The sequence below is a fragment of the Rasamsonia emersonii genome (genome assembly GCF_000968595.1).
Source record: "Rasamsonia emersonii CBS 393.64 chromosome Unknown ctg1118621760092, whole genome shotgun sequence".
NCBI classification, from domain to species: Eukaryota; Fungi; Ascomycota; class Eurotiomycetes; order Eurotiales; family Trichocomaceae; genus Rasamsonia; species Rasamsonia emersonii.
The window spans coordinates 21,793-35,839 of NW_013563195.1; the positions used below are offsets into that span (position 1 = coordinate 21,793).

The 14,047-nt window shown below is 52.3% G+C and overlaps 5 protein-coding genes across 5 annotated transcripts; 3 read left to right on the top strand and 2 right to left on the bottom strand.

Annotated features, from left to right (window-relative positions):
- Nucleotides 1-513: 513 nt before the first annotated feature.
- Nucleotides 514-1,843, bottom strand: T310_3987 (PDCD2 C domain protein; the record flags this gene model as incomplete). The annotated part of the gene is made up of 2 exons (XM_013473134.1): nucleotides 514-1,650; nucleotides 1,715-1,843. The coding sequence occupies 2 exons, from the start codon at nucleotides 1,841-1,843 to the stop codon at nucleotides 514-516; spliced, it is 1,266 nt and encodes a 421-aa protein (XP_013328588.1).
- A 609-nt stretch (nucleotides 1,844-2,452) lies between these two features.
- T310_3988 (Prenylcysteine lyase) lies at nucleotides 2,453-4,145 on the top strand (the record flags this gene model as incomplete). The annotated part of the gene is made up of 2 exons (XM_013473135.1): nucleotides 2,453-2,591; nucleotides 2,659-4,145. The coding sequence occupies 2 exons, from the start codon at nucleotides 2,453-2,455 to the stop codon at nucleotides 4,143-4,145; spliced, it is 1,626 nt and encodes a 541-aa protein (XP_013328589.1).
- A 1,187-nt stretch (nucleotides 4,146-5,332) lies between these two features.
- T310_3989 (Sterol 3-beta-glucosyltransferase) lies at nucleotides 5,333-9,709 on the top strand (the record flags this gene model as incomplete). Its single annotated transcript, XM_013473136.1, has 3 exons — nucleotides 5,333-6,646; nucleotides 6,703-9,357; nucleotides 9,419-9,709. 3 exons carry the CDS (start codon nucleotides 5,333-5,335, stop codon nucleotides 9,707-9,709), a joined length of 4,260 nt encoding a protein of 1,419 aa, XP_013328590.1.
- A 1,182-nt stretch (nucleotides 9,710-10,891) lies between these two features.
- On the top strand, nucleotides 10,892-12,510 carry T310_3990 (Glycine hydroxymethyltransferase; the record flags this gene model as incomplete). Its single annotated transcript, XM_013473137.1, has 4 exons — nucleotides 10,892-10,927; nucleotides 10,993-11,043; nucleotides 11,116-11,480; nucleotides 11,547-12,510. 4 exons carry the CDS (start codon nucleotides 10,892-10,894, stop codon nucleotides 12,508-12,510), a joined length of 1,416 nt encoding a protein of 471 aa, XP_013328591.1.
- A 728-nt stretch (nucleotides 12,511-13,238) lies between these two features.
- T310_3991 (Uncharacterized protein) lies at nucleotides 13,239-13,904 on the bottom strand (the record flags this gene model as incomplete). The annotated part of the gene is made up of 1 exon (XM_013473138.1): nucleotides 13,239-13,904. The coding sequence occupies one exon, from the start codon at nucleotides 13,902-13,904 to the stop codon at nucleotides 13,239-13,241; it is 666 nt and encodes a 221-aa protein (XP_013328592.1).
- Nucleotides 13,905-14,047: the final 143 nt, after the last annotated feature.

A 14,047-nucleotide genomic window follows, 5' to 3' on the forward strand; every position in this document is an offset into this window, starting at 1 on the left:
AAACTCAGCAAGAAGGCGTATACAGTGAGCGAGAGTGATCCGGATTGGTAGGGGCACTTTAACGACAGCCTTGAAGTGTTTGGTGTTTGTATATATAGATATATATGGGTCCTGTCCTCGGAAATCATTGACGGTTTGATCCTTGTATATTTGTTCTATCAGCCCAAGGGTACCTACCTAGGCACGCACATGTACATGGATATGAACCAGCAGGTTGAATTTCAAAAGAAATGTAGAACTTTGTCCCCTGGAAGGGAAAAAACGTGATTTTGCTGATCGGTCATATGTACTGGATATATTCAGTCGATAATGGATAGATATACCGCGCAGAAAATAATATCATGTGTCAGCAGAGAAATGAAGATTTCCGTAAATAAAGTAACAGGTTGGGGTATTCCAAGGATATCTCTTTCCCTCTTGGGAAATGAGCTTTTAATAATATGCCATTTACCGATACATTGTCGAGGATGGTATGTATGTATCCGATGACAAGATCTAGCAGTTATCATCACTTTACTTCGTCTCCTCCCACTGTACACCTACCCACTCCTCGCGCCAGCCTGCCACTCCCTCTTGCTCGGGTCCGCAATCGCCCGCGCACACGCCTAGAATTATCGTTCCCCACTCCATTCCACCGTCGTCCTTGCCGAGACCGATGCCCTCTCGGCCTTCTTCGAGCACGCTGATAGCATGCGGAACAAGCTGGAGCTCAAAGACACGTTCGCGGCCACAGTAGTTACAGCGAGGAATCTGATTCGCCGCAGAAATTTGTGAGGGATGCCGAGGAAACAGCTTCCCCACAGCGTCGGTGTTTGAGTACAGAAGAGGACTCCCCCGGAACTCATATCGTAGAACTTGTTCGGGATTATGCGACAGCCGAGTCAAAAAGCGGAGGAACGATTTGTCCAGCGACGACTCGAATGCGTCCTTGGAATCTGCTGCGCTCCCAGATTTGGACGTGTCCTCATCGTCAATGTTCGACACGGTTGCGTTAGCGGGAATTGTTGGTGTCGATGGGCGGGAAAGGGTCTCGTATTCGGCATCAAGGTAGTACTCTGGATAAGGAGATGGAAAAGCGGATTGCGGTGGCCAGGGCAGAGGAGGGCCCGCCGCAACAGGCGCTGGGGCCGGTTCTGGGGACGATAGACGCGCTTTATCGGCAAAAGTCTCTGAAAGATTGTTGACAGTCGAGCTCGACTGGTTTTGCGGTGGCTCTGCAGCAAGGGTGGACGGTGGTTGGGGCGGCGCAAACGGGTTGTTTGCTGGCGCAGATGAGTTCGAGGTCGAAAAGGGGTTTGCATTCGACGATAGGCTGCTGCTGGACGGGGCTGCTCCAAAGAGAGCTGCACCCAAGTCCTTCGCTGGAGCAGGTGCCGTCTGATGCTCTTGTTTTGCAGTATCTTCTTGCTTCTTTTCAGGTTGTGGTGAAGATTGAACCTTGAGCTTCCTGATCCCCCGCAGCGCTCTGATGCTTCCAGTCTTGCGGCTGCAAGCTTTTCGCGGGCATCCAAATATGTACAGTCTTCTCTCATCGTCAGGGAAATGTTCAGGTAAATCGCCATTCAACTGTAGCAGAAGTGGCATCGGATTGTTGCAGACCTTGCACTTGGCAAGGTCACCGGGAGGCGGGGTTCGTTCATCGAGCCATGTCTGCGGAGGTTTGTTACCGTTAGCAATTGTACCGCAAAAAGACCACCAGTGGATGAAGACATACCGGCCATCCACCAAGGTGACTGATCGTGTCATCTGTCGGTTCTGTGGTAGCGTAACCCAGCAGCACTCCAGTCTCGGTGTAGTCCCCCGCATCCTCGAGGCCCGAGGAGTCGCTGTCGTAAGGATCCATTGTGTGCGCAACCTGGAAAGATTTCCAAGAACTGGCCAAAAATTGCCCTTGACGACGCTTGATACTTCAGCGTCCAAAACAAGCCCAGCAACACCGATGTGTTGGGCAAAAAGCAGACAGCGACAATCACAGGCCGTCCGTAATTGTAAAAAAATCTTGCCCGATTGTCCGATAAGCGATACGGGCCACGGGGCAGGATGGGTCTAGTTCCGATATGGCTTAGCGTCCGCGTGCGCTTGGAGCTCTCGTGTCATGCCGGGACGATCCATCGATCCGCTCGCGCCTTCCATCAGTCGGTCCTTCCGAGCCAGGAGTGACATCCCCAGGCGAGCTTCTCAGGCATGGCTTCCTGTCCTGGCACTTGCCTATTGACGAATTGCTAATCGGACCTTATTGATCATCGCTTCTGGCTAGCGCTCGCTTGTCACCCCTGCATCGGTCCTGTATCTATAAATACCCTATTGACACCGCTTATTGCTGCGGATGTTGCCCAGTTATTGATCTTTTCATCCGTGAAGCCATAGCAATCCGTACCACACGTATATATATGTCTGCGCCCATTATCACATAGTTTGCGTCTACAAATACCAGACGCTCTTTTCAACAGCAATGTCGCCCACAAACAGTTTCCGTGCGTGGCTTGTCCACATTCTCCTTGTATTCTCGACGGCACTGCTTGCCGATGCAGATGACCAAGTCCCTCTGGGGATGGCATCTGGCACTGCTCCCCGCAGAGTAGCCATCGTTGGTAAGCATGACACTGCTACTCTGATAGTTGAACCTTTCCATAATATTCATGCTGAATGATCGTCCAGGGGCGGGCGCAGGGGGCTCGTCGGCTGCTTATTATCTCCGCCAATATGCGGACTACTTCCGAATACCCGTCAACCTTACTGTCTTTGAACGCAATCCCTATGTGGGTGGACGCTCGACGACAGTGAATGTCTTTGACAATGCTTCTTATCCAGTTGAACTGGGAGCCTCAATCTTCGTTGAAGTCAACTACAATCTAATGGATGCGGCCAAGAAGTTTGGTCTGAACCTTACCGGTGCCGGTCAAAGTCGCCCCAATGAAGCCGAGGAAATGATTGGGATTTGGGACGGCGAGCGCTTCGTCTACACACAGAGCGAGTCGTTAAGTTGGTGGAACATCGCCAAATTGCTCTGGAGATACGGATTGGCGCCCATCCGGACCCGAAATCTGATGAAGGATACGGTGAACAGATTTGTGAAGTTGTACCAACGGCCATATTTCCCCTTCTCGTCGCTATCCTCGGTCGCAGTCGAACTTGGACTTAATAAAGCCACGGCGGCCACGGGGGCTGAATTTCTCGAAGCAAATGGAATCTCCGCAGCGTTTTCGCGAGAAATAATCCAGGCCAGCACAAGGGTGAACTATGGACAAAATCTCGCCTTGATTCACGGGCTGGAGACGATGGTCTGTATGGCCACGGACGGCGCTGTCTTTGTGGAAAATGGAAATTGGCAGATTTTCGCGGGGATGCTGAATTCATCCCAAGCCAATGTCAATCTCAATACGGCGGTGACTTCCATCAAACGCAACAGCAATGGCACATTCACCGTCTCTCACGTACATGATAATCATTCTCCAGAGCAGTCTCTGTTCGATGATGTCGTGATCGCCGGTCCCTTCCAGGAATCCGGCATTGCAATCTCTCCACCTTTGGACCACGTTCCTGATACGATTCCCTACGTGACTCTTCATGTGACCCTCTTTTCTTCTCCGCACCGGTTGTCCCCACGGTTCTTCAACCTAGAAGATACAGAGGTGCCAGAAACCGTTCTGACAACTTTACCACAAGGTTTGGATCTTGGGCCTCGGGAGGATGGAGTTGGCCCGTCTGGGTTCTGGAGCATCAGTACGCTCGCGAAGGTACAGCCCCCGGCGGAGCATGAGGCGAGTGACACTCCGCAGGAGCATTATGTATATAAGATCTTCTCGCCGGAGCGGCCGACAGCGGAGTTCCTGGCAAGCGTGCTTGGTGTCGATGCGCCACAGGGTGCAGGCAACTTGACGATTGGCGATCTCCCGAAACAGGATATCAGTTGGTTTTATGAGAAGACCTGGCACTCTTACCCATATCTGTATCCACGACAGACCTTTGAACAGATCAGCCTGGCAAGCAACCTGTGGTATACTAGCGGCATTGAGAGCTTCATCTCGACTATGGAGACGAGCTCGCTGATGGGCATGAACGTGGCAGGACTAATGATTGAGAACTGGCTTGGGAGGCATGTTGAATGGAACCGTTGGACGAAGACGGACAGCACGGAGCTATGATGGAGCTGATGGAACTCGTCCAAGTATGCAGTTGTCCTCACACTAGGGAGAGAGCACGGTGTTTATCCAGCGGCTGAAAATGAGCCCAATATGGTTGGCAGTTCTGTTGGTCCGGAGATTTACTTTGGATGAAAGCATATCTATAGGATAAATGTATGCCTAGAATTTATTGCGGGTTCTACCATCTTTTCACCCTTATCATCAATTAACTTGTAAACTAAGGGGGTAAGTGCCAGCACCGCGAAGGTTAAAATTTACGGAGTAGGACCACAGCCGAGAGCTATGACGATTTCAAGCTCCACTGTGGGGAGCTGTGGCACAAACTCCATAGAACGCCCTGGTGCAGCTGACGCCAGTAATTATATAATAATCCTATAGATTCCAAAGGGGTGTGTACTATAGGTCCTCTGTTGCCTATCTCGGTCTCCTTGCTGCTGTCCCATGCAGCATGACTAGCGACCACTGCCTGTGCTGTATCGCAGTATTTCCGGGCGTATGTTTCGCTGACATAAGCAGGCATCATCCCCGGGTTTTGCCACATGTGATTGGCCCATACCTCGTGCATAATCACATGCAGCTCTTGCGATTGGCCAGCTCCACGCTTATGCCGTACGCATGATACATGCATTGCGGTCATGCGCATGATGGCGGCAGCCCAACCTTCGTCTCGCTGGCCGACACGACAACGCTTCCTGACCGTTCCCCCTGGAACCAGTTTAATTCTTCTCCTATCCATTCGATCTCATAGCAGTTGTTGTGGGCCACGTCGCTGATGCTCGTGACGATGGATGATGGGTGACGGTCTCTGGAGTCGATGGCCCATCGGAACCCACTGTGAATTACAGTTCTTCCCTTCCGGTATTCATTTTTCTGTGAGCCTCATCTCTCCGTCTGCCCTGGCGGCATCAGCCAGGTGGATAGCCAAGCTGACCTCCTGGACTGGTCCAGATGCTCCTGCACGGAGCTCCGCTTCATCTGCAGGACTTCCTTCCCATCGCCTGACTTCGGTCGTCGTGCTTGCTCCGGGTCTGCCTTGCCGTTTTGCCTTTCAACGTGACCCCTTCGACCGCTCTACGGTGTATCCTCAGGCGGTTCCGATATAGAACACCGTTTCCGGGTTTCGGTTGCGGCGTACAAGTTCTTTTGTTTCATCTCTACTGTTTTCCATAGGTCGCTTTTCACCGAGGATGCCGCACCCCGACGATGCGGGAAAGAGCCGCTTGGGCTTCAGGCTCAGCACACCGTCCAAGTCCCATCGTCGTATGTCCTCGAGTCGCATGCCTGAGCGCCTCAAGGACGGCGATGATGCCCACGAAGATGTGACCGCTCCGCCGAGGGACGCCAACGGCCGCGATGTACACTACATGAACCAATCCATTTTCTCCATGATAGCCGCCGCGGGTTCGAAATCCGACTTTCACTCCCGGTTTGATGATTCAAGTGATAGTGACGGTGGAGAGGCAGAGAAACCTGAAGAGGAATCGTCACGACGACCTACTTCGCGTTCTAAACCACAGAAAATCGAGAAGCCGACATTGGAGGTACCGGATGAAGATGATAAAGAGGAAGGGGAAGGTTCTGCAGAAGAAAGAGGCCGTGGGCATCGAAGAAGGATCTCAGACAGCAAACTGATGCGGTCAATATCGAAGTTCCACGCGAAGCATAGCAAGGGAAAGGAGTCGGTTGACAAAAGTCAGCCCGCCGCTCGTGATAAGTCGGTGTCTCCGTCGCCTGCGAGACTATCAGGCAGCATGACTCCACGGTCAGCGCCGGTGCTCAGTAGGATGATCGAAGCTCAGAGTCGATATGATCCTGCAGCTTCGTCAACGGGGACTGCAACTTCGACTGAGGAGGGAAATGGTGAGAAGAAGAGCAGCGAATCGGCCTCCACAAGCCTCCTGGCTACACGTCTAAAGGAAATCTTTGGATTCGACAGGCCTGAGCAGGTGATCGGGGAATACCCCTGTTGGCTGATGCAGAGCGCCTTGCTTCAGGGCTACATGTATGTCACAGAGGGGCACCTTTGTTTCTATGCATATTTGCCTCAGAAGTCCAATACGGCCGTCAAAACCGGATACCTGGCTAAACGTGGCCGCAAAAACCCAAAATATAGCCGTTACTGGTTCTCGCTGAAGGGCGACGTTTTATCCTACTACGCCGATCCTTCGAAGCTCTACTTTCCGAGCGGCCACGTCGACCTTCGTTACGGCATCAGTGCTGCCCTTTCGGACCAGAAGGATAAAGGAAACGAAGTCAAGGATTTCACGGTGACGACGGACAACCGAACTTACCATTTTAGAGCCGACAGTGCTGCCAGTGCGAAAGAATGGGTCAGGGCATTACAAAAGGTTATCTTCCGCTCTCACAATGAGGGAGGAAGGGTGAAAATATCCTTGCCTATCGAGAACGTTATAGACATAGAGGAGAATCCCATGATCGATTTCGCGGAAACGTTTAAGATAAGAGTAGTGGACAGTGGTGAGACGTATGCGATCGATGAGGTCTGTTTTTCCTGCTCCTGAAGATTGCGTGGCCAGTTGCTGACGTGTGTTCTCAGTACTTCTTTTCTTTCTTCAACTATGGCAAGGATGCTTTCAATGTTCTGAAGAATTTAATCAATGACACTCCTGCGCAACGTATTTCACAAGACCCTCTTGCAACCTTCGGGTTGAAGGGCAGCCCTGAAAGCTCGCGCCATCGGTCACGATCCGCGGATACCCACCAGCGTAGCAGCTCATCCGGACCATTCGTTGAGGCTGGCGCTGGTGACGCGGGTGGTGTTAGTGTGTTCAATGGACGAAGCGCTCACTCGAGGACGAAGAGTGATAGTAGATCACGCCGGAGAAGTGACGTTATGAGTCGCGCGAGTCTTGCACAAAGCCAACAAGACAGATCTTTGCAGGAGAAGCAGCATGACTCGTCAGACTCATTTGTCCAGTCTCTCGGACAAGGCACTGAGTCTTCAGTCATTCTACAGTCGACTACAGACACAGCCGAGTCTGCAAGCCAGATTCTGAACAGGAGTGACGTCTTCCGGTCTCCTACCATCCACAGATTACGATCAACTCCGTCTGCGTCGGAGGATACGGCGCGTTCTGGGCCAAGAAAGGTCAGCGTCGGCGATGTTGCGCCCCCAGGCTACTCTCTCGACGAGCTCTCTAGCAAACGGGATCAAGAGTCCCAGGGCGCGATCAGTGAGTCCGATCATGATGCACCGAGCAGTAGCAAGGTCTATGCTACTTCTACACCAACTTTGCAGGAGATTGTAAGAGCTGGAGCGTATCCGCTGCAGCGCGCGGCTGGATTTGCGGAATATATCAAGAGCCGATCCAGGCAGATGAGTAGTCTTTTGGCAAGCGAATCGATGGGATATATCGAAAAGGTCTCTGGCATGTGGACCGGTGGTGGGAGACATTATGCCGAAGGAGAAGGGTTTCACTCTGAACGATTTCTTGATCAGGAGGATATGGAACATAGCAGCTCCCATGGCGATCGTTTCCGTGCCCACTTCGCGCTTCCTTCCACTGAGAAGCTCCAGGCCACTTATTACGGATATCTTCACCGTGTCCTTCCTCTCTATGGGAAGATCTACATAGGCAGCACAAAGTTCTGCTTCCGGAGTCTCTTACCTGGAACTCGCACAAAGATGATACTGCCCATCAAAGAAATCGAGAACGTGGAAAAGGAAAAAGGGTTCAGGTTTGGTTACCAGGGCCTTGTTGTGATCATCCGCGGCCACGAGGAACTGTTCTTTGAGTTCAACACGTCGGACGCCCGAGATGACTGCGCGGTCACGTTGCATCAAAGCCTGGAGGCTGTTAGGTTCTTGGTCGAATCGAGCGTGTTGACCCAGCAAGAGAACGAAGAAGCAGATGCTGCAAAAGCCGAGCACCAATTGCTACAAGAAGCAAGACAAGATATATTAGATGAAGAGTCCCAGGAAGTGCATCCTATATTCGACGACCCTCGTGCTTCCATCATCAATTTCAAGCCGGCCGAGTCACTGAGGATCACCTGTCTCACAATCGGCTCTCGTGGTGACGTCCAGCCGTACATTGCGCTTTGCAAAGGCCTCCTGGCGGAAGGCCACAGACCTAAGATTGCAACACATGCGGAATTTGAGCCCTGGGTGAGAAAACACGGCATTGACTTCGCCCCCGTTGAGGGAGATCCGGCGGAATTGATGCGAATTTGCGTTGAGAACGGGATGTTCACGTACTCATTTTTGAAAGAGGCGTCGCTCAAATTCCGCGGTTGGATTGATGACCTGCTGTCTTCTGCGTGGAAAAGCTGCCAGGATAGCGACGTCCTCATCGAATCCCCGAGTGCCATGGCTGGCATCCACATCGCCGAGGCCCTCCGAATTCCATACTTCCGCGCGTTCACAATGCCTTGGACACGCACACGAGCCTACCCACATGCCTTTGCCGTTCCTGAGCACAGAATGGGCGGTGCGTATAACTATATAACGTATGTTATGTTTGACAACGTCTTCTGGAAGGCGATTTCCGGGCAGGTGAACCGATGGCGGAAGAAAGAACTTGGCCTGCGGGGGACAAATCTCGACAAAATGCAGCCGAATAAAGTTCCCTTCCTCTACAATTTTTCACCTTCGGTAGTTCCTCCCCCTCTTGACTATCCCGATTGGATTCGAGTCACGGGCTACTGGTTCTTAAATGAGGGCGCAGATTGGACACCCCCGCCGGAGCTGTCTGAGTTCATCCAGCGTGCACGTCAGGACGGAAAGAAGATTGTCTATATTGGGTTCGGATCGATTGTCGTTTCGGATCCTGCCGCCTTGACGAAGACTGTGGTTGAGTCAGTTCAGAAAGCTGACGTCCGCTGCATCCTGTCCAAGGGCTGGTCCGATCGTCTCGGCGATCCAACGAGTACTAGACCGGAAATTACTCTGCCACCCGAGATTCACCAGATCCAGGCCGCTCCGCATGACTGGCTGTTTACTCAAATTGATGCTGCCGCGCACCATGGAGGCGCTGGAACGACTGGAGCCAGTCTTCGCGCCGGTGTACCGACGATCATCAAGCCATTCTTCGGTGATCAGTTTTTCTTCGGAGCTCGTGTCGAGGATTTGGGTGTGGGAATCTGCATGAAGAAGCTGAATGTCAGCGTGTTTTCGAGAGCGCTCTGGGAGGCAACACATAGCGAGCGAATGATTGTCAAAGCACGACGACTGGGCGAGCAGATCCGCAAGGTAAGTCTTATATTTTGATCATGTAATCTTGAAGAACAAAACTTACTGACATTCTTCTCAGGAAAACGGTGTGGCAAATGCTATCCAGGCGATATACCGGGACCTTGAATACGCCACAACTCTGACTCGTCAACGCTCCGCTGTGTCATCTACTCCGTTTACTCCTTCGGGCACTGACGAGAAGACAGTTACGGAAGATGACTTGGAAGACATTGAAGAGACGTGGACTTTCGTTGATGATGTCACCGACCCTGATCTCTCCAAGAAAGGACGCGGAATGGATCACGAAAACAGTGGTGGTCAATCGCAGGACAGGTCCCAAACCCGCCCAGCTGATACATCCTTGGCCTAGCAGCGGCGAAAAAGTGAAGCGGTTCAAGCTAGAATCTGAGTTGCTATTACTCCAGTGGTGCAGCTCCCGTTGCAGGCGATTCCTGGACGATATTCCACGACCTACTTCTCTCGCGCTTCTCGCCTCTGAGTTTTCCCCATATTTTTCTTTCCCCTGTCCGTTCCCTTTCGGCGTTTTCCCAATTATTGATGTTGGTTACGAATGAGAGACGACACTGGCGTAATATGGATGCGGCGCGAACGATGACTCAGATGCAGAATACGATGCTATGATTTCTACATGCCTGGTTTGACCCTACTCCCTCTACTTTGAGGGATCGTGATGATAATGTCTTGTCCGACTCTGGCATCTGATGACGGCATTGTCCATAGTTTTTATGTCATATGGGGACTAGATTGTTTTCTTTTTGTTTTTGTATTTCTGCATTTTTTTTGTTATCTTGACTGGACATGGTTTTCAGATACCAATATAATGTTTACGCGGGTCATGAGCATTGAAATTCTGCTGGCCATCCTTCATCAAGTATCACCTAACGCGGATGATACTCATTTGGTCTTCGTAAGAGCCTTAAGAGGGCTCCGATGTTGTCCGATTGTTCTCTTTAGGCGCTGCCAAGACTCACATTAAAGTTAGCGCGGACGATAATGACAGGTCACAGCGGTGACTCGAGCAAGCAAGCGTTGGCGCGGGGCAGATCCGATCGGCGGAACAAAAAAAAGGACAGAAAGAGAATAATAGAACGACCACGTGGAAAACGTTCGATACTCTGTTTTGTACACCAGGAGATGGTACTAATTAACCAATTATAGTAATATAGTTTACAGAGTACCCTCACTTTAGGTAATCCACTTTCTTGCAGCCAGTTGACAGCGGAGAGTGGGAGCGGGGCAAAGAGCGGAGGTGATCGGAGCCTGACAACTCCAGAATCCAGAGAGATGGCCTGCAGATTTCCGGGAACGGCCAGAAAGAGTCACCGGCGGGACAAGCACCCTGGTACGCGGGCCCCGACTCCCGCCCTCTTTTTTTTCTTTCTCCAGTCAATTCTTCTTGCAAAGCTTTCGCCTTTTTTATCTGCTTTTCATAGTCACCGACTCTTATTGCCTTTCCTCTTTCACATATCTGTCTTTTGTCACCAGGCTTCTTCTGTAGAAAAAGGAAGGGCAGAGAGATACAATCACCAAAATGGCTACCTACGCTCTGTCGCAGTCCCATCGGGAGGTAAGTGCTCGTTCCAAAACAATTGGAGTGCAAATACAACAATGGTACTGACTAGAGTCGTTTAGTTGATGGAGAAACACCTGGCGGAGCTGGATCCTGAGGTTGCGGAGATTATGGTAGGTGCTCTTTTTCACTTCCTGGTTGAAAATGCCAGTGACTCATCGCTGATTGTTGGTCTCCCACTCTAGCAAAAAGAGATCCAGCGTCAGCGAGAGTCCATCATTCTCATTGCTTCGGAGAACGTCACTTCTCGCGCTGTCTTCGATGCCCTTGGGTCTCCTATGTCCAACAAGTACTCTGAGGGTTACCCGGGCGCTCGCTACTACGGAGGCAACCAGCACATTGACGCCATCGAGCGGACCTGCCAGGCTCGCGCTCTGCATGCCTTCCGTCTGGACCCTGAGAAATGGGGCGTCAATGTTCAACCGCTCAGCGGTAGTCCCGCCAACTTGCAGGTCTACCAGGCTCTCATGCGCCCGCATGATCGCCTGATGGGATTGGATCTGCCTCATGGTGGCCATCTGAGCCACGGTTACCAAACCCCTCAGAAGAAGTCTGTTTTCCCTTTGATCCCCGGAGAAAAGTCCCAATTTTCCCCGAGCTGACCTGTATGCTTCAGGATCTCTGCAGTGTCGACCTACTTTGAGACCTTCCCTTACCAAGTCGACCTCGAGACGGGCATCATTGACTATGACACTCTTGAGAAAAATGCCCAGCTCTACCGGCCCAAGATTATCGTAGCTGGTACTTCGGCCTACTGCCGTCTCATAGACTATGCGCGCATGCGCAAGATCGCCGACTCTGTCGGCGCCTACCTGGTTGTCGACATGGCCCACATCTCTGGGCTGATCGCGGCTGGTGTCATCCCCTCCCCGTTCGAGTACGCCGATGTGGTGACTACGACGACGCACAAGTCGCTCCGTGGTCCCCGTGGTGCCATGATCTTCTACCGTAAGGGTGTGCGGAGCGTCGACCCCAAAACCGGCAAGGAAACCTTGTACGATCTCGAGGGTCCCATCAATTTCTCTGTCTTCCCGGGCCACCAGGGAGGCCCCCACAACCACACCATCACGGCTCTGGCGGTGGCTCTTAAGCAGGCGGCCACTCCAGAATTCCGGCAGTACCAGGAGCAGGTGCTGAAGAACGCCAAGGCTGCTGAGTTCGAGTTCAAGCGATTGGGCTACAAGTTGGTGTCGGATGGCACTGACAGCCACATGGTCCTTGTGGACCTGCGCCCGCAGGCACTTGATGGTGCTCGAGTCGAGGCTGTTCTGGAGCAGATCAACATCGCCTGCAACAAGAACTCAGTTCCCGGGGACAAGTCTGCGCTGACGCCCGGCGGTATCCGGGTTGGCACACCGGCCATGACCAGCCGGGGTCTGGGTGAGGAGGACTTCAAGCGCGTGGTTCAGTACATCGACCAGGCGATCAAGATCTCCAAAGAGGTCCAGAACCAGCTGCCGAAGGAGGCGAACAAGCTCAAGGACTTCAAGGCCAAGGTTGCCTCGGACACGGTCCCTGAGATTGTGCAGCTGCGCAAGGAGATTAGCGAGTGGGCCAGCACCTTCCCTCTGCCTGTTTAAAGGATACCTTTCAAGACGTTTTTCCTTTTTTTTCTCTTCCCATTTTATTTTGACCTAGGCGTTTTATGAAAGTTCAACCTGACGATTTTTCCTTTTTTTTTTGTCTTGTTCGGGAAGCGGATATTATACCTACGATTAAAGGGGCCGGTGATTGATTTGAGGGTTCATCCCCACAAAAGTTCTGCATGTATTTTTCAACATCTCATATGGGATTCTTGCGACATGGGCATGGGCAATACTAGCACCGTGATGGTCATCTTCAACAGTATGTATGAGAACTTCAACGTTTCAATGCATCCGGCGCAGTGGTTTCATTATCATACAAGATTTGTCCTTTCTCTTCTTTTCCTTTGCTTTTCTCTGGGTTCTGGGTTTCGCTGGACCTTCTCCCACTTTTCGTGGAGTGGTTTGGTCTGTAGGTCACTTCGAACATCCACATCATAGCTAAGCAGCGCCATTTCCACCCTCTTTTCGTCTTTGTGTCGTGTGTATTCTTCATAGGGACATGGTCCCGAGGCTTCTTATTGCCAACTTATTTCGTACGAATCATAGTTGCCGCAAAATATGCCGCAATGCGGTCTGTACCGGACAAGACGGCTGGCCACTTCGGTCCCTGTTCTGAAGCATCATTCCCAGGGTCGTAAGGGATCGCTGGCCCTTGTCCTCAAGAGATTAATTCCGTCGCATTGAAATTTATTGGATCGCATCTCGCCAATTGTGGATGGATCTCAAGGTCCTGTCTCCATCTTGTCGGTCTGGTCCATTCCAGCCCTTCGCCCAAACTCCGCAATAACCGCTCTCAGCCGTCCAATGCGGTCCTGTAACTCATCGATTTCCTGCTGCTGTTCCTCGACGGTCCGCGACACGTCAGGGAGGCCCTCGATGACGGCGCGCGCCTTTTGGATGCGGATCTTGATGGCACTGGCGGCCGTGGGGAGGTCCTTGACGTCTAGGGGAGGAGGCGCATTGGGACCCAGCAGAGAGGTGTCTGCCGTAGCGGATGACGTCGTGGGAACGGTCGTTGAAGGAGCGGGTTGCTGCGACGCTTTCGCATCTGGCTGCTGTTGCGGTTGCGCCTGTTGGCTTTGTTGCTGCTGAGCTTGGCTGGGCGTGGTTGAAGGACCCGACGATGCTGCTGCAGCGGACGGGCCAGCGCCCGACGCGTCGCCTGCTGCTTCGGGAGCTGCTGTGGAAGCTGTTGCCGCCGCTTGGTTGGTCACCTGGGCTGACGCCAGCAGTCGAAGCAGCAGAGCGTGCAACGGAGGAAGGAAATCAAAGGTCTGTGGAGACGGGAAAGGCACTGTACGCGGAGATGTCGGGACTGCGCCTGGGGTCTCGGGTGCGGAGGAGCCCTTGGGCTGGGATGCGGCAGAAACCGGGGACTTGGACGCCATAGAGGGTGGATGGTGATGTTGGTAGTGTTGCAGGTAACAGGACGACTGACAGTCGCACGAACCGGTCGGTGAGAGTTACGGATGAAGGATGGATCTTGATTTTTTTGGCCTGTCCCGGAGTAGCCTGCGTATCCAGGCGAGTA